The sequence below is a fragment of the Oncorhynchus tshawytscha genome, linkage group LG13, assembly GCF_018296145.1.
Source record: "Oncorhynchus tshawytscha isolate Ot180627B linkage group LG13, Otsh_v2.0, whole genome shotgun sequence".
In the NCBI taxonomy this organism is placed as follows: domain Eukaryota; kingdom Metazoa; phylum Chordata; class Actinopteri; order Salmoniformes; family Salmonidae; genus Oncorhynchus; species Oncorhynchus tshawytscha.
This window is the reverse complement of record NC_056441.1, coordinates 92673121-92699389: the sequence shown is the minus strand read 5'-3', so window position 1 is coordinate 92699389 and position 26269 is coordinate 92673121. Positions and strand designations below refer to the sequence as shown.

General features: G+C 42.3%; 1 protein-coding gene across 4 annotated transcripts in view; it reads right to left on the bottom strand.

The window, feature by feature from the left end:
* Window positions 1-26269, bottom strand: part of LOC112236611 (rho GTPase-activating protein 42-like) — a 202715-nt gene that overhangs the window by 161363 nt on the left and 15083 nt on the right. For all 4 annotated transcript variants that reach the window (XM_042296537.1, XM_042296538.1, XM_042296539.1 and 1 more), the window contains exon 2: window positions 6221-6316. In XM_042296537.1, coding sequence (XP_042152471.1) covers window positions 6221-6316 — 96 coding nt within the window. The remainder of the gene's footprint in view (window positions 1-6220; window positions 6317-26269) is intronic.

The following is a 26269-nucleotide window of genomic DNA, read 5'->3' as shown; positions in this document are numbered from 1 at the left end:
AAGAGAGAGAGAGAAAGAGAGAAAGGGAGAAGAGAGAGAAATAGAGAGAAAGAGGGGAGAAAGAGAGAGAGGGAGGAGAAAGAGAGGGGGAGAAGAGAGAGAAAGAGAGAGACAGAGAGAGGAGAAAGAGGGGGGGATTGTTATGGTCGGTCCACCATTTGCGAAGTGAAACTTGGTCAAAATAAACTTTTGATTTCACCTAATTAAAACATTCTATCATAAAGAGCACACATGTTGAACTTCATAAAAAACATCTGGTCCCCATCTCATGAGGTTAAATAAAACAATTACTATAGTGTTATAGTGCCTATTAAAGTAACAGGGTTGACTGTAACAGGGTTGTGGATGTAATCTTAAATCAGCCATAAATCCCCAGGGGGAATGGCAGCTTGTTGTCTATATTATAGAGCACTTCATTTAATATAACAAGCTTTTAAAATGCAATGTTGGTGCAACATTTTTACTTAGCAGTTCCCTAAGCAGTTCCTGTCAAGGCAGCAGCTACTCTTCCTGGGGTTTATTATGGATCCCCATTAGTTCCTGTCAAGGCAGCAGCTACTCTTCCTGGGGTTTATTATGGATCCCCATTAGTTCCTGCCAAGGCAGCAGCTACTCTTCCTGGGGTTTATTATGGATCCCCATTAGTTGCTGTCAAGGCAGCAGCTACTCTTCCTGGGGTTTATTATGGATCCCCATTAGTTCCTGCCAAGGCAGCAGCTACTCTTCCTGGGGTGTATTATGGATCCCCATTAGTTCCTGCCAAGGAAGCAGCTACTCTTCCTGGGGTGTATTATGGATCCCCATTAGTTCCTGTCAAGGCAGCAGCTACTCTTCCTGGGGTCCAGCAACATTAAGGCAGTTATACAGTACCTTTGGAAGGTTTTCAGACAGCTAGACTTTTTCTACATTTTGTTACCTAACAGCCTTATTCTAAAATGATTTTTTTTTTAAATCCTCATCAATCTACACACAATAAATTCCCCATAATGACATAGCAAAAACTGTTTTTTGGAACATTTAGCTAATTTACTACATAAAGAAAAAAATCACATTTACATAAATATTCTGACCCTTTACTCAATACTTGCTTAATAAAGCACATTTGGTTTGATTACAGCATTGATTCATCTTGGGTATGATGCTAGAAGCTTGGCACACCTGTATTTGGAGAGTTTCTCCCATTCTTCTCTGCAGATCCTCTCAAGCTCTGTCAGGTTGGATGGGGATCGTCGCTGCACAGCTATTTTCAGGGTCTCTCCAGAGATGTTTGATCAGGTTCAAGTCCATGATATGGCTGGGCCACTCAAGTACATTCAGAGACTTGTCCCAAAGCCACTCCTGCGTTGTCTTGGCTGTGTGCTTCGGGTCGTTGTCCTGTTGGAAGGTGAACCTTTGCCCCAGTTTGAGGTCATGAGTGCTCTGGAGTAGGTTTTCATGAAGGATCTCTCTGTACTTTGCTCTGTTCATCTTTCCCTCGATCCTGACTAGTCTCCCAGTCCCTACTGCTGAAAAACATCCCCACAGCCTGATGCTGCCACCACCATGTTTCACCGTAGGGATGGTTCCAGGTTTCCTCCAGATGGGACACTTGGTATTCAGGCTAAAGAGTTAAATCTTTGATTCATCAGACCAGATAATCATGTTTCTCATGGTCTGAGAGTCTTTAGGTGCCTTTGGCAAAGTCCAAGCGGGCTGTCATGTGCCTTTTACTGAGGACTGGCTTCGGCGGGCCACTCTACCATAAAGGCCTGATTGGTGGAGTGCTGCAGAGATGGTTGTCCTTCTGGAAGGTTCTCCCATCTCTACAGAGGAACTCTAGAGCTCTGTCAGAGTGACCATGAGGTTCTTGGTCACCTCCCTGGCGAAGGCCCTTCTCCCCCGATTGCTCAGTTTGGCCGGGCGGCCAGCTCTTTGAAGAGTCTTGGTGAAGAGTCAAATTTCTTCCATTTAAGAATGATGGAGGCTACTGTGTTCTTGGAGACCTTCAATGCTGCAGAAACTTCCCCAGATCTGTGCCTCAACACAATCCTGTCTCGGAGCTCTACGGACAATTCCTTTAACCTAATGGCTTGTTTTTTTGCTCTGACATGCACTGTCAATTGTGGGACTTTAGATAAGACAGGTGTGTGCCTTTCCAAATCATGTCCAATCAATTGAATTTACCACAGGTGGATCGAATCAAGTTGTAGGAACATCTCAAGGATGATCAATGGAAACAGGACCTGATCACCTGAGCTCATTTTCAAGTCTCATAGCAAAGGGGCTGAATACTTATCTAAATAAGATATTTCTGGTTTTAATTTTTAATACATTGCAGAAATGTCTAAAAACCTGTTTTCTCCTTGTCATTATGGGTGAACCTGTTTTCTCCTTGTCATCGATAATGTTTAAAGCCACTGAAGTCTAACAAAAAAGCTCCTACAATCTTTTTATCATCAATTTCTCTCAGCCAATCATCAGTCATTTGTGACCAATTTTAGGAAACTAGGTGTATGTCGCGGGTCACTATTTCACAGGAGAACCGTTTGAATGTAAACTGTGTTTTTTGGGCAGAAATGCCTTCTCGAATGTGAATTTTCATGTGCCTTAATAATAAACATGTACGCCATCTTTAAATACAACTACAATTGTTAAATTACGAGCCTAGTTGTTTTAGCCACGGAAAAATAGAGCAACCTTCCCACTAGCCATGATTGGCTAAGATAATGAGTGGGCTGGACATGCCGAGAGATGAGTTTGGATTGGTCAGCCATATAGCACGGTTCTGTCTATTTGAGCTGGTCAGTATGTCTAGGTAATCCAGTCCAACATGGCTTTTTAAAAATGTATTGTGTAGTAAAATTGCATAAACCTAACGTCAAGTTAAAGTGTACTGTTAGCTAGCTAACGTTAGCTGACTGGCTCGCTAGCTAACGTTAGCTGACTGGCTCGCTAGCTAACGTTAGCTGACTGGCTCGCTAGCTAACGTTAGCTGACTGGCTCGCTAGCTAACGTTAGCTGACTGGCTCGCTAGCTAACGTTAGCTGACTGGCTCGCTAGCTAACGTTAGCTGACTGGCTCGCTAGCTAACGTTATGTGTATGCTCTACACTTTCTGGAGGACCGAGTTTTGAAATCAGTGGAATTAGAGATTGATAGCTAAGGAGATGGAGACAACACCTGTCTGGATTACATTGTCAAACTGATGGCAACCATGCACAGCATCAGACAGGAGAAGTGTCCAACCACGATGTACACTGGTAAGATAGTCTAGCTAGCTAAATTTTCTGAAATTAGATGTTTCTAATTTTGACAGAAAGTGGTTTCATTTCAAGTTAAAGTATAATCTAGATAATGTTAGCTGGCTGGCTCGCTAGCTAACGTTATGTGTATGATCTTATTCTTCGTATCTCAGACACATTTGCTTGACTAGTTATAGCCGTAGAACCTGGTTGGTTAGCTACCTGCAGATTCATGCAGGGTAGTAACGTCATGAGTTGAGATTATGGTTCTTTGTTTAGCTAGCTAGCAGGACACCACTCATCTAAAGTTATTTCAACTCTAGAACACAGGACACCACTCATCTAAGGTTCTTTCAACTCCAGACCACAGGACACCACTCATCTAAGGTTCTTTCAACTCTAGAACACTGGACACCACTAATCTAAGGTTTGTTCAACTCCAGAACACAGGACACCACTCATCTAAGGTTCTTTCAACTCTAGTACACAGGACACCACTAATATATCACTAGCCACTTTAAACAATGCTACCTAATATAATGTTTACATACCCTACATTATTCATCTCATATGTATATGTATATACTGTACTCTATATCATCTACTGCATCTTTATGTAATACATGTATCACTAGCCACTTTAACTATGCCACTTTGTTTACATACTCATCTCATATGTATATACTGCACTCAATACCATCTACTGTATCTTGCCTATGCTGCTCTGTACCATCACTCACTCATATATCTTTATGTACATATTCTTTATCCCCTTACACTTGTGTCTATAAGGTAGTAGTTTTGGAATTGTTAGTTAGATTACTTGCTCGTTATTACTGCATTGTCGGAACTAGAAGCACAAGCATTTCGCTACACTCGCATTAACATCTGCTAACCATGTGTATGTGACAAATAAAATTTGATTTGATTTGATCTAAGGTTTGTTCAACTCCAGAACACAGGACACCACTCATCTAAGGTTCTTTCAACTCCAGAACACAGGACACCACTAATCTAAGGTTGTTCCACTCCAGAACACAGGACACCACTCATCTAAGGTTGTTCCACTCCAGAACACAGGACACCACTCATCTAAGGTTGTTTCACTCCAGAACACAGGACACCACTCATCTAAGGTTGTTCCACTCCAGAACACAGGACACCACTAATCTAAGGTTGTTCCACTCCAGAACACAGGACACCACTAATCTAAGGTTGTTCCACTCCAGAACACAGGACACCACTAATCTAAGGTTGTTCCACTCCAGAACACAGGACACCACTAATCTAAGGTTGTTCCACTCCAGAACACAGGACACCACTCATCTAAGGTTGTTCCACTCCAGAACACAGGACACCACTAATCTAAGGTTGTTCCACTCCAGAACACAGGACACCACTAATCTAAGGTTGTTCCACTCCAGAACACAGGACACCACTAATCTAAGGTTGTTCCACTCCAGAACACAGGACACCACTAATCTAAGGTTGTTCCACTCCAGAACACAGGACACCACTCATCTAAGGTTGTTCCACTCCAGAACACAGGACAGTGAAAGAGAAGAAGTCAGGCCATGATGAAGAAAACAGCCCCTGTAACTTTGAGAACAACTAATATGTCTTTATTGCCTCCATCAATCTAGTTGTCTAGCTGTCCCATTGATTCTGTGATTACTGGTGTAATATGTTGTAGGATTTTGAATGTCACTACAGGAAGTAGAGAAAGGAATCAATACAAGGTCAGCTGAACCCGTCTGCTCCTACAGACAGAGGCTGTATCCCCAATGGCACCCTGTTCCCAGAGCCCTATCAGAGCCATAGGGCTCTGGTCAACAGTAGTGCACTATATAGGGAATAGGATGCAATTTGGGACACACACACAGACAGGCTCCTGGTGACTCTGGGGGAAGAGAGGAGCATCAAAGTAGATTGGTCCTATGCTGCATCAAGACGCAGACTATGGGTTCACTGTCTGGGGTCCAGTCAAGTCAGTCAGAAAGAACAACAGTTTCCATTGATGGCCAGACGATCACATCTTTTCTCCTCGGATAGTAATTCTGACTTGGCCTTTTGCTGTTTGGGAATGGAGGCAAGGGATCACACTTTGAAAAAGTTGTATCAGTTTTAAACAGATATCGAACAGTCCGATTCATCCCAACACAATACAAAGGTGTACAATGTTGCAGCCTATACAACTAAACAACATCGGAAACTATCAGAAAACAAATCTATGTAACTCTTTGAAAAAAATCAATGTAAATGTCTGAGAACCATTAAATCTATGTCATTCTTTGAAATGTGAATAAGCTCTCCTGCCACTGTGTCTTTAATCCTATTGTTTGTCTGTAGTGCTATTATGTATTCAAAGATGTACCCTGCTATGTATTCCCTTCTGTTAGTCAGTCAATAAAAAAGCTTTCCAAAAGAAGCCTGAGGCGCTGTGGCCCTCGCCTGCTCCTCCCGCTGCTATGGCATAGAATCAGGAATCAGCTCTGTCTATCTGGGCAGACTAGCTTACGAAATGAGCACGTTACGACTGCGTCAAAATGAGCACGTTACGACTGCGTCAAAATGAACACGTTACGACTGCGTCAAAATGAACACGTTACGACTGCGTCAAAATGAGCACGTTACGACTGCGTCAAAATGAACACGTTACGACTGCGTCAAAATGAACACGTTACGACTGCGTCAAAATGAACACGTTACGACTGCGTCAAAATGAACACGTTACGACTGCGTCAAAATGAACACGTTACGACTGCGTCAAAATGAACACGTTACGACTGCGTCAAAATGAACACGTTTCGACTGCGTCAAAATGAACACGTTACGACTGCGTCAAAATGAACACGTTACGACTGCGTCAAAATGAACACGTTGAAATGAAATGAATGAAAATAGAAACGTAACAACTGACAGACTATAGCTCAGAACGATGTCTGAAGAGAGAGGGAGAGAGAGAAACCCTCCTCGTTCCGGTCTCGTTGGAGGACTTACCGATATTGACCTCATCGTCCGTCTCTGCGTCTCCTATACACTCAAACTGGAACTCCTGGAGGGACTGAGAGAACTTCTGGACAGCAGTAGACAGATCTGGAGGAAGAGAGGGTATGTGTCATAGAGATATACAAAGATCTGGAGGCAGAGAGGGTATGTGTCAGTCATAGAGATATACACAGATCTGGAGGAAGAGAGGGTATGTGTCAGTCATAGAGATATACACAGATCTGGAGGAAGAGAGGGTATGTGTCATAGAGATATACACAGGTCTGGGGGAGGCAGAGAGGGTATGTGTCAGAGATATTCAAAGATCTAAGGGGGAGGCAGAGAGGGTATGTGTCATAGAGATATTCAAAGATCTGGAGGAACCAGAGAGGGTATGTGTCATAGAGATATTCAAAGATCTGGGGGAGGCAGAGAGGGTATGTGTCATAGAGATATTCAAAGATCTGGAGGAACCAGAGAGGGTATGTGTCATAGAGATATTCAAAGATCTGGAGGAACCAGAGAGGGTATGTGTCATAGAGATATACACAGGTCTGGAGGAACCAGAGAGGGTATGTGTCATAGAGATATTCAAAGATCTGGGGGAGGCAGAGAGGGTATGTGTCATAGAGATATTCAAAGATCTGGAGGAACCAGAGAGGGTATGTGTCATAGAGATATTCAAAGATCTGGGGGAGGCAGAGAGGGTATGTGTCATAGAGATATACACAGATCTGGGGGAGGCAGAGAGGGTATGTGTTACTGTTGGACAGAGGTAATAGATGGGGATGTGTAATCTCTCCTTAGCTGAAATGTCTCCTCTTTCGCCCAATTGCTAGCCTGTCGGTGGCGCAACTGTGTAAGAACGTTTCAGGAGGGTGGTCACGTGCTTGGGAGACAGAGGTCCTGGGTAAGAACATTTCAGGAGGGTGGTCACGTGCTTGGGAGGCAGAGGTCCTGGGTAAGAACATTTCAGGAGGGTGGTCACGTGCTTGGGAGACAGAGGTCCTGGGTAAGAACATTTCAGGAGGGTGGTCACGTGCTTGGGAGACAGAGGTCAGGGTAAGAACATTTCAGGAGGGTGGTCACGTGCTTGGGAGACAGAGGTCAGGGTAAGAACATTTCAGGAGGGTGGTCACGTGCTTGGGAGACAGAGGTCCTGGGTAAGAACATTTCAGGAGGGTGGTCACGTGCTTGGGAGACAGAGGTCCTGGGTAAGAACATTTCAGGAGGGTGGTCACGTGCTTGGGAGACAGAGGTCCTGGGTAAGAACATTTCAGGAGGGTGGTCACGTGCTTGGGAGACAGAGGTCCTGGGTAAGAACATTTCAGGAGGGTGGTCACGTGCTTGGGAGGCAGAGGTCAGGGTAAGAACATTTCAGGAGGGTGGTCACGTGCTTGGGAGACAGAGGTCCTGGGTAAGAACATTTCAGGAGGGTGGTCACGTGCTTGGGAGGTCCGGGTTCTAGTCTCGGTGTGAGCTATAGAGGGTGGCAGTGCTACGGCTAAGTGAGCAGGGTGACGTATATAGTATACTATTATACCATGTACAGTATACCATTATAACATGTATATAGTATAACATACATACATAGTATACCATTATACCAAGTACAGTATACCATTATAACATGTATATAGTATAACATACATAGTATACCATTATACCATGTATATAGTATACCATTATACCATGTATATAGTATACCATTATACCACATATATAGTATAACACACATAGTATACCATTATACCATGTATATAGTATAACATACATAGTATACCATTATACCATGTATATAGTATACCATTATACCATCTATATAGTATACCATTATACCATGCATATAGTATACCATTATACCACATATATAGTATAACATACATAGTATACCATTATACCATCTACATAGTATAACATACATAGTATACCATTATACCACATATATAGTATAACACACACAGTATACCATTATACCATGTATATAGTATAACATACATAGTATACCATTATACCATGTATATAGTATACCATTATACCATGTATATAGTATACCATTATACCATCTATATAGTATACCATTATACCATGCATATAGTATACCATTATATAATGTATATAGTATACCATGTATATAGTATAACATATATACTATACCATTATACTATGTATAAAGTATAACATATATAGTATACCATTATATCATGTATATAGTATACCATTATACCATGTATATAGTATACCATTATACCATGTATATAGTACAGCATTTGTCTGAAACCAGCAGTATTTATATAGCCCTTCGTAGATCAGCTGATATCTCAAAGTGCTGTACAGAAACCCATCCTAAAACCCCAAACAGCAAGCAATGCAAGTGTAGAAAGCCTTCATCTCCTGAAATGTTTTGGGTATGAAACATAATGGTCAGATTGTGGATATTACTGGTCTGTGGCAGCAGCATGGGGCTTAATGGACACAACAAGGCTAGTCTTTTACAAACGGTCTTTCTTGCTATTATATACAGTAGGTTAGGTGCAACAGGCTAGTCTGTGTCAAATGAGCCATACAGATATAATGCAAAGCAACATGGAGGTTTCAGCGCTGAGAGCATGATAATCATCAGTAGTAATTATATATTTCCTGACCTCTCTCAATTATCTTTATCCTAGTCAGCGGAAGGTGAGCGTTGGTCTCGGGTATTAAAGAAAACTATTTAACCCTCTTCAATCAGAGACGCTGCTCAGTGTGTGGTGTGTATGGTATGTGGTGTGTGTATGGTGTGTGGTGTGTGTGTGGTGTGTATGGTATGTGGTGTGTGTGTGGTGTGTGTGTGTGTATGGTATGTGGTGTGTGTGTGGTGTGTGTGTGTTATGGTATGTGGTGTGTGTGTGGTTATACCATGTATATGGTATGCATTTGTGTGGTGTGTATTTATGTGGTGTGTGTGCTGATGTCTCAAAGTGTGTGTATGGTGTGTGGTAAAACCCCAAACAGTATGGTGTGTATGGTGTCTCCTGAAATGTGTGTGGTGTGGTGTGTGTATGGTATTTGTATGGTGTGTGTATGGTGTGTGTATGGCTGTGTATGGTGTGTGGTGTGTGGTGTGTATGGTATGTGGTGTTCTGTGCTATGTATGGTATGTGGTTAGGTGCATGGTATGTCTGTGTGTGTATGGTGTGTGGATGTGTAAAGTGTGTGTATGGAGGTGTGTGGTGTGTGGTGTGATAATCATCAGTAGTGTGTATATTTGTGATGGTATGTGGTATGTTTGGTCCTGTCATGGTATGTGGTGTGTGTCTGGTGTGTAAAGAAAACAGTGTGTTAACCCTCTTCAATCAGAGACGCTGTGTATGGTGTGTGGTGTGTGGTGTGTATGGTATGTGGTGTGTGTGGTATGTGGTGTGTGTGTGGTGTGTATGGTATTTTTTATTTTTTTATTTTTTATTTCACCTTTATTTAACCAGGTAGGCTAGTTGAGAACAAGTTCTCATTTGCAACTGCCACCTGGCCTAGATAAAGCAAAGCAGTGTGAGCAGACAACACAGAGTTACACATGGAATAAACAATTAACAAGTCAATAACACAGTAGAAAACAAAGGGGGAGTCTATATACAATGTGTGCAAGAGGCATGAGGAGGTAGACGAATAATTACAATTTTGCAGATTAACACTGGAGTGATAAATGATCAGATGATCATGTACAGTTAGAGATATTGGTGTGCAAAAGAGCAGAAAAGTAAATAAATAAAAACAGTATGGGGATGAGGTAGGTGAAAATGGGTGGGCTATTTACCAATAGACTATGTACAGCTGCAGCGATCGGTTAGCTGCTCAAATAGCTGATGTTTGAAGTTGGTGAGGGAGATAAAAGTCTCCAACTTCAGCGATTTTTGCAATTCGTTCCAGTCACAGGCAGCAGAGTACTGGAACGAAAGGCGGCCAAATGAGGTGTTGGCTTTAGGGATGATCAGTGAGATACACCTGCTGGAGCGCGTGCTACGGATGGGTGTTGCCATCGTGACCAGTGAACTGAGATAAGGCGGAGCTTTACCTAGCATGGACTTGTAGATGACCTGGAGCCAGTGGGTCTGGCGACGAATATGTAGCGAGGGCCAGCCGACTAGAGCATACAAGTCGCAGTGGTGGGTGGTATAAGGTGCTTTAGTGACAAAACGGATGGCACTGTGATAGACTGCATCCAGTTTGCTGAGTAGAGTGTTGGAAGCCATTTTGTAGATGACATCGCCGAAGTCGAGGATCGGTAGGATAGTCAGTTTTACTAGGGTAAGCTTGGCGGCGTGAGTGAAGGAGGCTTTGTTGCGGAATAGAAAGCCGACTCTTGATTTGATTTACGATTGGAGATGTTTGATATGAGTCTGGAAGGAGAGTTTGCAGTCTAGCCAGACACCTAGGTACTTATAGATGTCCACATATTCAAGGTCGGAACCATCCAGGGTGGTGATGCTAGTCGGGCATGCGGGTGCAGGCAGCGATCGGTTGAAAAGCATGCATTTGGTTTTACTAGCGTTTAAGAGCAGTTGGAGGCCACGGAAGGAGTGTTGTATGGCATTGAAGCTTGTTTGGAGGTTAGATAGCACAGTGTCCAATGACGGGCCGAAAGTATATAGAATGGTGTCGTCTGCGTAGAGGTGGATCAGGGAATCGCCCGCAGCAAGAGCAACATCATTGATATATACAGAGAAAAGAGTCGGCCCGAGAATTGAACCCTGTGGCACCCCCATAGAGACTGCCAGAGGACCGGACAGCATGCCCTCCGATTTGACAGTAATTGGTGAACCAGGCAAGGCAGTCATCCGAAAAACCGAGGCTCCTGAGTCTGCCGATAAGAATATGGTGATTGACAGAGTCGAAAGCCTTGGCAAGGTCGATGAAGACGGCTGCACAGTACTGTGCTACCTGCACCGATGGCGGTTATGATATCGTTTAGTACCTTGAGTGTGGCTGAGGTGCACCCGTGACCGGCTCGGAAACCAGATTGCACACAGTATGTGGTGTGTGTGTGGTGTGTATGGTATGTGGTGTGTGTATGGTGTGTGTGTGTATGGTGTATGTATGGTGTGTGTGTGTGTGTGTGGTGTGTATGGTATGTGCTGTGTGTGTGGTGTGGGTGTATGGTGTGTGTATGGTGTATGTATGGTGTATGTGGTGTGTGTGTGTGTGGTGTGTATGGTATGTGGTGTGTGTGTGGTGTGTATGGTGTATGTATGGTGTATGTATGGTGTGTGTGTGTGTGGTGTGTATGGTATGTGGTGTGTGTGGTGTGTGTGTATGGTGTATGTATGGTGTGTGTGTGTGTGGTGTGTAGAAACCATTATACACAGGCATTTAGAAAAGCCAAGGCTAGCTTTTTCAAGCAGAAATTTGCTTCCTGCAACACTAACTCAAAAAAGTTCTGGGACACTGTAAAGTCCATGGAGAATAAGAACACCTCCCAGCTGCCCACTGCACTGAAGATAGGAAACACTGTCACCACTGATAAATCCACCATAATTGAGAATTTCAATAAGCATTTTTCTACGGCTGGCCATGCTTTCCACCTGGCTACTCCTACCCCGGTCAACAGCACTGCCACCCCCAACAGCATCTCGCCCAAGACTTCCCCATTACTCCTTCTCCCAAATCCATTCAGCTGATGTTCTGAAAGAGCTGCAAAATCTGGACCCCTACAAATCAGCCGGGCTAGACAATCTGGACCCTTTCTATCTAAAATTATCTGCCAAAATTGTTGCCACCCCTATTACTAGCCTGTTCAACCTCTCTTTCGTGTCGTCTGAGATTCCCAAAGATTGGAAAGCAGCTGCGGTCATCCCCCTCTTCAAAGGGGGACACTCTTGACCCTAACTGCTACAGACACCATCCTGCACTGAAACCCAAACTGCTACAGACCTATATCTATCCTACCGTGCCTTTCTAAGGTCTTCGAAAGCCAAGTCAACAAACAGATTACCGACCATTTCAAATCTCACCATACCTTCTCTGCTATGCAATCTGGTTTCAGAGCTGGTCATGGGTGCACCTCAGCCACGCTCAAGGTCCTAAACGATATCTTAACCGCCATCGAAAGAAACATTACTGTGCAGCTGTATTCATTGATCTGGCCAAGGCTTTCGACTCTGTCAATCACCACATCCTCATCGGCAGACTCGACAGCCTTGGTTTCTCAAATGATTGCCTCGCCTGGTTCACCAACTACTTCTCTGATAGAGTTCAGTGTGTCAAATCGGAGGGTCTGCTGTCCGGACCTCTGGCAGTCTCTATGGGGGTGCCACAGGGTTCAATTCTTGGACCGACTCTCTTCTCTGTATACATCAATGAGGTCGCTCTTGCTGCTGGTGAGTCTCTGATCCACCTCTACGCAGACGACACCATTCTGTATACTTCCGGCCCTTCTTTAGACACTGTGTTAACAACCCTCCAGGCAAGCTTCAATGCCATACAACTCTCCTTCCGTGGCCTCCAATTGCTCTTAAATACAAGTAAAACTAAATGCATGCTCTTCAACCGATCGCTACCTGCACCTACCCGCCTGTCCAACATCACTACTCTGGACGGCTCTGACTTAGAATACGTGGACAACTACAAATACTTAGGTGTCTGGTTAGACTGTAAACTCTCCTTCCAGACCCATATCAAACATCTCCAATCCAATGTTAAATCTAGAATTGGCTTCCTATTTCGCAACAAAGCATCCTTCACTCATGCTGCCAAACATACCCTTGTAAAACTGACCATCCTACCAATCCTCGACTTTGGCGATGTCATTTACAAAATAGCCTCCAATACCCTACTCAACAAATTGGATGCAGTCTATCACAGTGCAATCCGTTTTGTCACCAAAGCCCCATATACTACCCACCATTGCGACCTGTACGCTCTCGTTAGCTGGCCCTCGCTTCATACTCGTCGCCAAACCCACTGGCTCCATGTCATCTACAAGACCCTGCTAGGTAAAGTCCCCCCTTATCTCAGCTCGCTGGTCACCATAGCATCTCCCACCTGTAGCACACGCTCCAGCAGGTATATCTCTCTAGTCACCCCCAAAACCAATTCTTTCTTTGGCCGCCTCTCCTTCCAGTTCTCTGCTGCCAATGACTGGAACGAACTACAAAAATCTCTGAAACTGGAAACACTTATCTCCCTCACTAGCTTTAAGCACCAACTGTCAGAGCAGCTCACAGATTACTGCACCTGTACATAGCCCACCTATAATTTAGCCCAAACAACTACCTCTTTCCTTTCCCAACTGTATTTAATTTTTATTTATTTTGCTCCTTTGCACCCCATTATTTTTATTTCTACTTTGCACATTCTTCCATTGCAAAACTACCATTCCAGTGTTTTACTTGCTATATTGTATTTACTTTGCCACCATGGCCTTTTTTTGCCTTTACCTCCCTTATCTCACCTCATTTGCTCACATTGTATATAGACTTGTTTATACTGTATTATTGACTGTACGTTTATTTTACTCCATGTGTAACTCTGTGTCGTTGTATCTGTCGAACTGCTTTGCTTTATCTTGGCCAGGTCGCAATTGTAAATGAGAACTTGTTCTCAACTTGCCTACCTGGTTAAATAAAGGTGAAATAAAATAAAATAAAATAAAAAAGTATGGTATGTGGTGTATGTATGTGTGGTGTGTGTGTGTGTTGTGTGTGTGTGTGGTGTGTATTGTGTGTGTGTGTGGTGTGTATTGTGTGTGTGTGTGTGTGGTGTGTATTGTGTGTGTGTGTGTGTGTGTGTGTGTGTGTATTGTGTGTGTGTGTGTGTGTTGTGTGTGTGTGTGTGTGTGTATTGTGTGTGTGTGTGTGTGTGGTGTGTGTGTGTGTGTGTGTGTGTGTGGTATGTGTGTGTGGTATGTGTGTGTGTGTGTATGTGTGTGTGTGTGTGTTGATGGGGAACTATTGTGGGGAAGTGTTGTGTTGTTGAACAAATTGCTGTTGTATAATTGATGTCTCTGAGCTTAATCACAATTACATTTTTTGAAGGCTTTGATGAAAATATTCCTAGTTAGCTTTAGATACAGTGACAATATAATTTGACAGTATATCCCAAATCAACTAGAGGGCTCATATTCCACTTCAGTGAGTCGTTCATGTTATCAGTGAGTCGTTCATGTTATCAGTGAGTCGTTCATGTTATCAGTGAGTCGTTCATGTTATCAGTGAGTCGTTCATGTTATCAGTGAGTCGTTCATGTTATCAATTCACAGCAGGATATGCTCGTTCTGCTATCCAATCTGTGCCAATTAATTAATTTAAGAAAATAAATGACATTCCATTCACTGTGGCTTCCATTCATTTCAAAAACATTTGTTTACACTGGCTGTTAATTGAATGGTATTTACGTATCATAACCAAGTATCATAACCAATTATGTTGATCTTTTAGAATATTAAAGGATTTTCTCAGACAATGTTTGACTACATTTGTGGATTCATTGGATGTATAAACCGACTGCTGGATTTGAAATACAAAGAGAATACAAAATTATAATTGTGTGTGAAAGGCTTATATATATATATATAGTGGGGCAAAAAAATTGCTGTTGTATTTAGTTAGCCACCAATTGTGCAAGTTCTCCCACTTAAAAAGATGAGAGAGGCCTGTAATTTTCATCATAGGTACACTTCAACTATGACAGACAAAATTAGAAAAATAAGTATTTGGTCAATAACAAAAGTTTATCTCAATACTTTGTTATATACCCTTTGTTGGCAATGACAGAGGTCAAACGTTTTCTGTAAGTCTTCACACACTGTTGCTGGTATTTTGGCCCATTCCTCCATGCAGATCTCCTCTAGAGCAGTGTTTATAAAAGTCTAAGAGGACAAAACTATATTGGAAGATTAGAATAGAATAGTAAATAAGGTCTAACACCAGTTGGATATTATGAGATATTTGTCTATTCCTCATGAAGCCAGATTGGGTCTCTTCTATAATTGAGTCCAATATTGCCTCAATTCTTTTTGCAAATATATAGGCTAATTGTTAGGGTTTTCCTCCATCGAAGGAGAGTCTGACCAAAATGCAGCGTGGTATTTTTGATACATGTTTAATGACGACGAAAAAACATACAATACAAAAACAACAAGCGTAACGTGAAAACCTATACAGCCTATCTGGTGCAAACAAACACAGAGACAGGAACAATCACCCACCAAACACTCAAAGAATATGGCTGCCTAAATATGGTTCCCAATCAGAGACAACGATAAACACCTGCCTCTGATTGAGAACCACTTCAGGCAACCATAGACTTTTCTAGAAAACCCTACTAAGCCACAATCCCAATACCTACAAAAACCCCAAGACAAAACACACCACATAATAAACCCATGTCACACCCTGGCCTGACCAAAATAATAAAGAAAACACAGAATACTAAGACCAGGGCGTGACACTAATATTTTGTAGTCGTTATTGAGCAGACAGATTGGACGCCAATTATGGAGGAGAAGCAAGTCTTTCTTGGGCTCAGGTATTAATGTAAACAGACCTGGAGTCAGACTGGGAGGGAGAGCATTATTTACAATGTAATCAGACCTGGAGTCAGACTGGGAGGGAGAGCATTATTTACAATGTAATCAGACCTGGAGTCAGACTGGGAGGGAGAACATTATTTACAATGTAATCAGACCTGGAGTCAGACTGGGAGGGAGAGCATTATTTACAATGTAATCAGACCTGGAGTCAGACTGGGAGGGAGAACATTATTTACAATGTAATCAGACCTGGAGTCAGACTGGGAGGGAGTGCATTATTTACAATGTAATCAGACCTGGAGTCAGACTGGGAGGGAGAGCATTATTTACAATGTAATCAGACCTGGAGTCAGACTGGGAGGGAGAGCATTATTTACAATGTAATCAGACCTGGAGTCAGACTGGGAGGGAGAGCATTATTTACAATGTAATCAGACCAATGTAGACCTGGAGTCAGACTGGGAGGGAGAGCATTTTATTAATCAGACAATGTAATCAGACCTGGAGTCAGACTGGGAGGGAGAGCATTATTTACAATGTAATCAGACCTGGAGTCAGACTGGGAGGGAGAGCATTATTTACAATGTAATCAGACCTGGAGTCAAACTGGGAGGGAGAGCATTATTTACAATGTAATCAGACCTGGAGTCAAACTGGGAGGGAGAGCATTATTTACAATGTAATCAGACCTGGAGTCAGACTGGGAGGGAGAGCATTATTTACAATGTAATCAGACCTGGAGTCAGACTGGGAGGGAGAGCATTATTTACAATGTAATCAGACCTGGAGTCAGACTGGGAGGGAGAGCATTATTTACAATGTAATCAGACCTGGAGTCAGACTGGGAGGGAGAGCATTATTTACAATGTAATCAGACCTGGAGTCAGACTGGGAGGGAGAGCATTATTTACAATGTAATCAGACCTGGAGTCAGACTGGGAGGGAGAGCATTATTTACAATGTAATCAGACCTGGAGTCAGACTGGGAGGGAGAGCATTATTTACAATGTAATCAGACCTGGAGTCAGACTGGGAGGGAGAGCATTATTTACAATGTAATCAGACCTGGAGTCAGACTGGGAGGGAGAGCATTATTTACAATGTAATCAGACAGACTGGGAGGAGTCAGACTGGGGAGGGAGGGAGCATTATTTACAATGTAATCAGACCTGGAGTCAGACTGGGAGGGAGAGCATTATTTACAATGTAATCAGACCTGGAGTCAGACTGGGAGGGAGAGCATTATTTACAATGTAATCAGACCTGGAGTCAGACTGGGAGGGAGAGCATTATTTACAATGTAATCAGACCTGGAGTCAGACTGGGAGGGGAGGGAGCATTATTTACAATGTAATCAGACCTGGAGTCAGACTGGGAGGGAGCATTATTTAGAGCATTATTTACAATGTAATCAGACCTGGAGTCAGACTGGGAGGGAGAGCTTATTTACAATGTAATCAGACCTGGAGTCAGACTGGGAGGGAGAGCTTATTTACAATGTAATCAGACCTGGAGTCAGACTGGGAGGGAGAGCATTATTTACAATGTAATCAGACCTGGAGTCAGACTGGGAGGGAGAGCATTATTTACAATGTAATCAGACCTGGAGTCAGACTGGGAGGGAGAGCATTATTTACAATGTAATCAGACCTGGAGTCAGACTGGGAGGGAGAGCATTATTTACAATGTAATCAGACCTGGAGTCAGACTGGGAGGGAGAGCATTATTTACAATGTAATCAGACCTGGAGTCAGACTGGGAGGGAGAGCATTATTTACAATGTAATCAGACCTGGAGTCAGACTGGGAGGGAGAGCATTATTTACAATGTAATCAGACCTGGAGTCAGACTGGGAGGGAGAGCATTATTTACAATGTAATCAGACCTGGAGTCAGACTGGGAGGGAGAGCATTATTTACAATGTAATCAGACCTGGAGTCAGACTGGGAGGGAGAGCATAAATCAGACCTGGAGTCAGACTGGGAGGGAGAGCATTATTTACAATGTAATCAGACCTGGAGTCAGACTGGGAGGGAGAGCATTATTTACAATGTAATCAGACCTGGAGTCAGACTGGGAGGGAGAGCATTATTTACAATGTAATCAGACCTGGAGTCAGACTGGGAGGGAGAGCATTATTTACAATGTAATCAGACCTGGAGTCAGACTGGGAGGGAGAGCATTATTTACAATGTAATCAGACCTGGAGTCAGACTGGGAGGGAGAGCATTATTTACAATGTAATCAGACCTGGGAGTCAATGTACTGGGAGGGAGGGAGAGCATTATTTACAATGTAATCAGACCTGGAGTCAGACTGGGAGGGAGAGCATTATTTACAATGTAATCAGACCTGGAGTCAGACTGGGAGGGAGAGCATTATTTACAATGTAATCAGACCTGGAGTCAGACTGGGAGGGAGAGCATTATTTACAATGTAATCAGACCTGGAGTCAGACTGGGAGGGAGAGCATTATTTACAATGTAATCAGACCTGGAGTCAGACTGGGAGGGAGAGCATTATTTACAATGTAATCAGACCTGGAGTCAAACTGGGAGGGAGAGCATTATTTACAATGTAATCAGACCTGGAGTCAGACTGGGAGGGAGAGCATTATTTACAATGTAATCAGACCTGGAGTCAGACTGGGAGGGAGAGCATTATTTACAATGTAATCAGACCTGGAGTCAGACTGGGAGGGAGAGCATTATTTACAATGTAATCAGACCTGGAGTCAGACTGGGAGGGAGAGCATTATTTACAATGTAATCAGACCTGGAGTCAGACTGGGAGGGAGAGCATTATTTACAATGTAATCAGACCTGGAGTCAGACTGGGAGGGAGAGCATTATTTACAATGTAATCAGACCTGGAGTCAGACTGGGAGGGAGAGCATTATTTACAATGTAATCAGACCTGGAGTCAGACTGGGAGGGAGAGCATTATTTACAATGTAATCAGACCTGGAGTCAGACTGGGAGGGAGAGCATTATTTACAATGTAATCAGACCTGGAGTCAGACTGGGAGGGAGAGCATTATTTACAATGTAATCAGACCTGGAGTCAGACTGGGAGGGAGAGCATTATTTACAATGTAATCAGACCTGGGGTCTAACTGGAGAGGGTAGAAATTCACAATATAATCAGTCCCAGGAGACATATTATTTTGAAGGTGTTCATACATGATCTCTTCAACTATAATAGGGTCACACTGTTCCCTCTCAGCCTCACCAATTGATTTCACATACCCCAGAGAGTCAAAAACACAGTTGAGGAAACCTCACAATACTTAGAACTATAAATTCCTGTAGAAGTTGCAACTAAAGTCAGAGATTAATTTGGGATCATCTGTTATGAGACCATTAATGTTGAATTGTATTCTTTTTAGAGAGGTATTTTTCTGACCTGAAAACATCTGATGCATTTTGTTCACCCTCATCTAGCCACTTCTTCCTAGATCTGACAAAGGCTCCTTCTGGTTTCAGTTTATACAGGCTCCCTTCTGCTATCAGTTTATACAGGCTCCCCTCTGCTATCAGTTTATACAGGCTCCCCTCTGCTATCAGTTTATACAGGCTCCCTTCTGCTATCAGTTTATACAGGCTCCCACCTCTGCTATCAGTTTAGATGACAGGCTCCCTCTGCTAGAAGATTTATACAGGCTCCCTCTGCTAGTTTATACAGGCTCCTCACAATACTGTAGAAGATGGGACACCCTCTGCTATCAGATACAGGCTCCTCTGCTATCAGTTTATACAGGCTCCCTCTGCTATCAGTTTATACAGGCTCCCTCTGCTAGAAGATTATACAGGCTCCCTACTGCTATCAGATTATACAGGCTCCCTCTGCTATCAGATGAGGCTCCACAATACTGTATCAGATGAGGCTCCCTCTGCTATCAGTTTATACAGGCTCCCTACTGCTATCAGTTTATACAGGCTCCCCAATTTATCTGCTATCAGTTTATACAGGCTCCCTCTGCTATCAGTTTATACAGGCTCCCTCTGCTATCAGTTTATACAGGCTCCCTACTGCTATCAGTTTATACAGGCTCCCTCTGCTATCAGTTTATACAGGCTCCCTCTGCTATCAGTTTATACAGGCTCCCTCTGCTATCAGTTTATACAGGCTCCCTCTGCTATCAGTTTATACAGGCTCCCTCTGCTATCAGTTTATACAGGCTCCCCTCTGCTATCAGTTTATACAGGCTCCCTCTGCTAAGTTTATACAGGCTGCTATCAGTTTATACAGGCTCCCTCTGCTATCAGTTTATACAGGCTCCCTCTGCTATCAGTTTATACAGGCTCCCTCTGCTATCGGTTTATACAGGCTCCCTCTGATATCAGTTTATACAGGCTCCCTCTGCTATCAGTTTATACAGGCTCCCTCTGCTATCAGTTTATACAGGCTCCCTCTGCTATCAGTTTATACAGGCTCCCTCTGCTATCAGTTTATACAGGCTCCCTCAGTTTATACAGGCTATCTGCTATCAGTTTATACAGGCTCCCTCTGCTATCAGTTTATACAGGCTCCCTCTGATATCAGTTTATACAGGCTCCCTCTGCTATCAGTTTATACAGGCTCCCTCTGCTATCAGTTTATACAGGCTCCCTCTGATATCAGTTTATACAGGCTCCCTCTGATATCAGTTTATACATATCATCCAACTTGTGCTGTAACTTGTCCTCCTCTGAGAGACTTTCAACAGGCTTTTGAACAAGAGAGGTGATGTTTGTAATTACACTTTCTTCATCAGCGCTCCTGGTCTTGGCAACAATACTCCCATATTTTCTTAAATATTTTCCAACCTCATATTTAAAAGGCTCCCAGTTATTACTGTATGAATTGTCATTTATAGCTTTGTTCCAAAAGTGTGTAATTACATTGTTTATCTCCATCTTGACCAACTCATGTTTTAATATAGAGTGATTAAGCTTCCAGTAGGATGCTCTGCCAAGGCCATTATCAGAGATAAAAAGTTTAATGTTAATATAAATAGCTCTATGATCAGTAAGGGGAGTGGCCAGGATGTTAACAGAAATACCCTGTTTATCAAAACATTTAGACACCAGCCAACTATGGTGATTGTCTGGAGCCTTATTACTCCATGTTAAAGACTTGTCGTTAGGAAACTTTACTCTCCAAATATCTAGAATATCAAACCTTTCCATAAACTGCCTCAAACTTACATTCATAGAAGTGGACTGTCCCGGAGGCCATTTATCAATTAAATTATTCTGAAAATTATAAAAATCCCCGACCTACTATAAGTAAAGCATTAGGGAGCTTGGTTAGCCTACTATAAGTAAAGCATTAGGGAACTTGGTTAGCCTACTATAAGTAAAGCATTAGGGAACTTGGTTAGCCTACTATAAGTAAAGCATTAGGGAGCTTGGTTAGCCTACTATAAGTAAAGCATTAGGGAACTTGGTTAGCCTACTATAAGTAAAGCATTAGGGAACTTGGTTAGCCTACTATAAGTAAAGCATTAGGGAACTTGGTTAGCCTACTATAAGTAAAGCATTGGGAACTTGGTTAGCCTACTATAAGTAAAGCATTAGGGAACTTGGTTAGCCTACTATAAGTAAAGCATTAGGGAACTTGGTTAGCCTACTATAAGTAAAGCATTAGGGAACTTGGTTAGCCTACTATAAGTAAAGCATTAGGGAACTTGGTTAGCCTACTATAAGTAAAGCATTAGGGAACTTGGTTATACTATAAGTAAAGCATTAGGGAACTTGGTTAGCCTACTATAAATAAAGCATTAGGGAACTTGGTTAGCCTACTATAAGTAAAGCATTAGGGAACTTGGTTAGCCTACTATAAGTAAAGCATTAGGGAACTTGGTTAGCCTACTATAAGTAAAGCATTAGGGAACTTGGTTAGCCTACTATAAGTAAAGCATTAGGGAACTTGGTTAGCCTACTATAAGTAAAGCATTAGGGAACTTGGTTAGCCTACTATAAGTAAAGCATTAGGGAACTTGGTTAGCCTACTATAAGTAAAGCATTAGGGAACTTGGTTAGCCTACTATAAGTAAAGCATTAGGGAACTTGGTTAGCCTACTATAAGTAAAGCATTAGGGAACTTGGTTAGCCTACTATAAGTAAAGCATTAGGGAACTTGGTTAGCCTACTATAAGTAAAGCATTAGGGAACTTGGTTAGCCTACTATAAGTAAAGCATTAGGGAACTTGGTTAGCCTACTATAAGTAAAGCATTAGGGAACTTGGTTAGCCTACTATAAGTAAAGCATTAGGGGTTAACATTAGGTTGGTTAGCCTACTATAAGAAAAGCATTAGGGAACTTGGTTAGCCTACTATAAGTAAAGCCTACTATAAGTAAAGCATTAGGGAACTTGGTTAGCCTACTATAAGTAAAGCATTAGGGAACTTGGTTAGCCTACTATAAGTAAAGCATTAGGGAACTTGGTTAGCCTACTATAAGTAAAGCATTAGGGAACTTGGTTAGCCTACTATAAGTAAAGCATTAGGGAACTTGGTTAACCTACTATAAGTAAAGCATTAGGGAGCTTGGTTAGCCTACTATAAGTAAAGCATTAGGGAGCTTGGTTAGCCTACTATAAGTAAAGCATTAGGGAACTTGGTTAGCCTACTATAAGTAAAGCATTAGGGAACTTGGTTAGCCTACTATAAGTAAAGCATTAGGGAGCTTGGTTAGCCTACTATAAGTAAAGCATTAGGGAACTTGGTTAGCCTACTATAAGTAAAGCATTAGGGAGCTTGGTTAGCCTACTATAAGTAAAGCATTAGGGAGCTTGGTTAGCCTACTATAAGTAAAGCATTAGGGAGCTTGGTTAGCCTACTATAAGTAAAGCATTAGGGAGCTTGGTTAGCCTACTATAAGTAAAGCATTAGGGAACTTGGTTAGCCTACTATAAGTAAAGCATTAGGGAGCTTGGTTAGCCTACTATAAGTAAAGCATTAGGGAACTTGGTTAGCCTACTATAAGTAAAGCATTAGGGAACTTGGTTAGCCTACTATAAGTAAAGCATTAGGGAACTTGGTTAGCCTACTATAAGTAAAGCATTAGGGAACTTGGTTAGCCTACTATAAGTAAAGCATTAGGGAGCTTGGTTAGCCTACTATAAGTAAAGCATTAGGGAGCTTGGTTAGCCTACTATAAGTAAAGCATTAGGGAGCTTGGTTAGCCTACTATAAGTAAAGCATTAGGGAGCTTGGTTAGCCTACTAAGCATAAGTATAAAAGCATTAGGGAACTTGGTTAGCCTACTATAAGTAAAGCATTAGGGAACTTGGTTAGCCTACTATAAGTAAAGCATTAGGGAGCTTGGTTAGCCTACTATAAGTAAAGCATTAGGGAACTTGGTTAGCCTACTATAAGTAAAGCATTAGGGAACTTGGTTAGCCTACTATAAGTAAAGCATTAGGGAACTTGGTTAGCCTACTATAAGTAAAGCATTAGGGAACTTGGTTAGCCTACTATAAGTAAAGCATTAGGGAACTTGGTTAGCCTACTATAAGTAAAGCATTAGGGAGCTTGGTTAGCCTACTATAAGTAAAGCATTAGGGAACTTGGTTAGCCTACTATAAGTAAAGCATTAGGGAACTTGGTTAGCCTACTATAAGTAAAGCATTAGGGAACTTGGTTAGCCTACTATAAGTAAAGCATTAGGGAGCTTGGTTAGCCTACTATAAGTAAAGCATTAGGGAGCTTGGTTAGCCTACTATAAGTAAAGCATTAGGGAACTTGGTTAGCCGATGGAGAATACGCTTTTCCAAAGATTCAAGTAAGTGATCATTTTCAAGTTTGGAATTGTTTCCATAAATATTGGTAACAATAATGATGATCATTTAACATTTGACAAACAAGATAAAAAATGTGACCAGAAGGGTCACAGTCAGAGTGCAAAATGATTGGTTAGTGGAAACTCCAGCAGAGTGTTCAGAACCATGAGAGACACATACATCATTACCCGACTGAGATCTCCAGAAGTTGACATTGGTAGAAACTGAATGAGACTCTTGAAAAAACATAAATCTGTTTAAAGCTGTTTGGCAAATAAAAATAAGGCTTTGCGCTTTACATTACGTCTTAACCCCCCGGCATTGAGTGAAACTATAGACAACGACAAAGTGGAATATAGAACTGAATGTACTACGAGCTAAACAACAATCGCAAATCGAGTAAATCTGAAAAGAAACCAGCGCTACACACAATATAGACATAAATGATTGAGTAAGAATAGTTTAAGCATAACAAAGCGAACTGCCAGAACAAGAAACAACAAAGAGCTTGTTCACTGCCTATACTGCAGGTAAACATATCAGAACTGAGAGAACAAATCAAATAGTAAATATCCATTTCTCCAGTAGTCCTGTGCAGTTAGAACGAAGGTGAAATCACCTTAAGAGCCGGGAGTGGGATCTGCCCACCTCAGAGGTAGCTATCTAGGTAGCCTATGTTGACCACCAGGCACAGCTAAGGACAGTCCTCAAGAAGGAAGGTTTATTTTGGATCCGTTGATGAAAGCGCGTCCTCCACTGAAGTAAGCAGCTTCCCCTCTTTTCCTACTTTTTCCACAGCTGGTCACAGTTTCTCTCTCCTTTCTCTGTCTGCTTTCAAGAGGTCTTCAGAAAACCGCAGGTTGTTGTCACGTAGGAAAGTAGATTTCTCTGTCTGCTTTCAAGAGGTCTTCAGCAAACCGCAGATTGTTGTCACGTAGGAAAGTAGATTTCTCTGTCTGCTTTCCAAGTAGCATCCCTGGAGATCCGTGATGTGAACAGATCTCCAACTGAGGAATGACACCTCTGGGCTTGGAGTCACCCTGACTTCTCGTGCCCGAGGCGATGTACAGTGTTTGCAAGCTTAGCCTTCTCCTCAGTTAGGATAGCTTGGCAGACTTTGATGGTCTCTTGCCGCACGTTCTCCCCATCTGCCTCGGGAACTCCATACAGTCTCAGATTCCAGAACATTTGAGTTCTGAGATTCTTCTTTGGCACAAGTCCATCTTTCCCTCCTCTATTTGTGACACGGTCTTCGATGTGGGCGACCTTCTTCTTAACATCCTTGATTTCCATGTATGCAAAGTCAACTGTTTTTTTAAAGTCCTCGATCTTCATTGTGTTGTCGCCGACCATTTTCTCTATGACATCAGACCGGTGCATTGATGAACCTGGAAAGAGTGGCGATAACATCATTATTGGCAGCGCCATCTGGGCCCAGTTCAAACATGCCTTTCTTGGAAGCTCCTAACTGAGGAGAAGGAAAATCCTCGTCTGACATGGTAAGTGTCAGAGAGTCCGTCAGACCAGAATAGTTGTGGCATTTGTCAATCAAAGCGTTTGCCTCCTGTGTGATGACATTTGATGAGCATTGCAGGCTGAGGAGGTAGTAATAAGATGTATCTTTCTGTCAGCGCGCTGTCACACCTTAAATCATCAACAACCTGGTGTTTTTAGCAAGCTAAGAATTAAATTGGTAATTCAAAATAATACACTTTTCATTATCTTTCAAAAGTTGGTATGCAGAACAAGGTAGGAAGTGTGCGCTCAAACTGCCATCTTGGAGCCTCCCTCTACTGTCCATCATCAGGTAATACTAGCATCATACTGGAAGACCATCATCAGGTAATACTAGCATCATACTGTGAAGACCATCATCAGGTAATACTAGCATCATACTGTGAAGACCATCATCAGGTAATACTAGCATCATACTGTGAAGACCATCATCAGGTAATACTAGCATCATACTGTGAAGACCATCATCAGGTAATACTAGCATCATACTGTGAAGACCATCATCAGGTAATACTAGCATCATACTGTGAAGACCATCATCAGGTAATACTAGCATCATACTGTGAAGACCATCATCAGGTAATACTAGCATCATACTGTGAAGACCATCATCAGGTAATACTAGCATCATACTGTGAAGACCATCATCAGATTAGCATCATACTGTGAAGACCATCATCAGGTAATACTAGCATCATACTGTGAAGACCATCATCAGGTAATACTAGCATCATACTGGAAGACCATCATCAGGTAATACTAGCATCATACTGTGAAGACCATCATCAGGTAATACTAGCATCATGCTGTGAAGACCATCATCAGATTAGCATCATACTGTGAAGACCATCATCAGGTAATACTAGCATCATGCTGTGAAGACCATCATCAGGTAATACTAGCATCATACTGTGAAGACCATCATCAGGTAATACTAGCATCATGCTGTGAAGACCATCATCAGATTAGCATCATACTGTGAAGACCATCATCAGGTAATACTAGCATCATGCTGTGAAGACCATCATCAGGTAATACTAGCATCATACTGTGAAGACCATCATCAGGTAATACTAGCATCATACTGTGAAGACCATCATCAGGTAATACTAGCATCATACTGTGAAGACCATCATCAGGTAATACTAGCATCATACTGTGAAGACCATCATCAGGTAATACTAGCATCATACTGTGAAGACCATCATCAGGTAATACTAGCATCATACTGTGAAGACCATCATCAGGTAATACTAGCATCATGCTGTGAAGA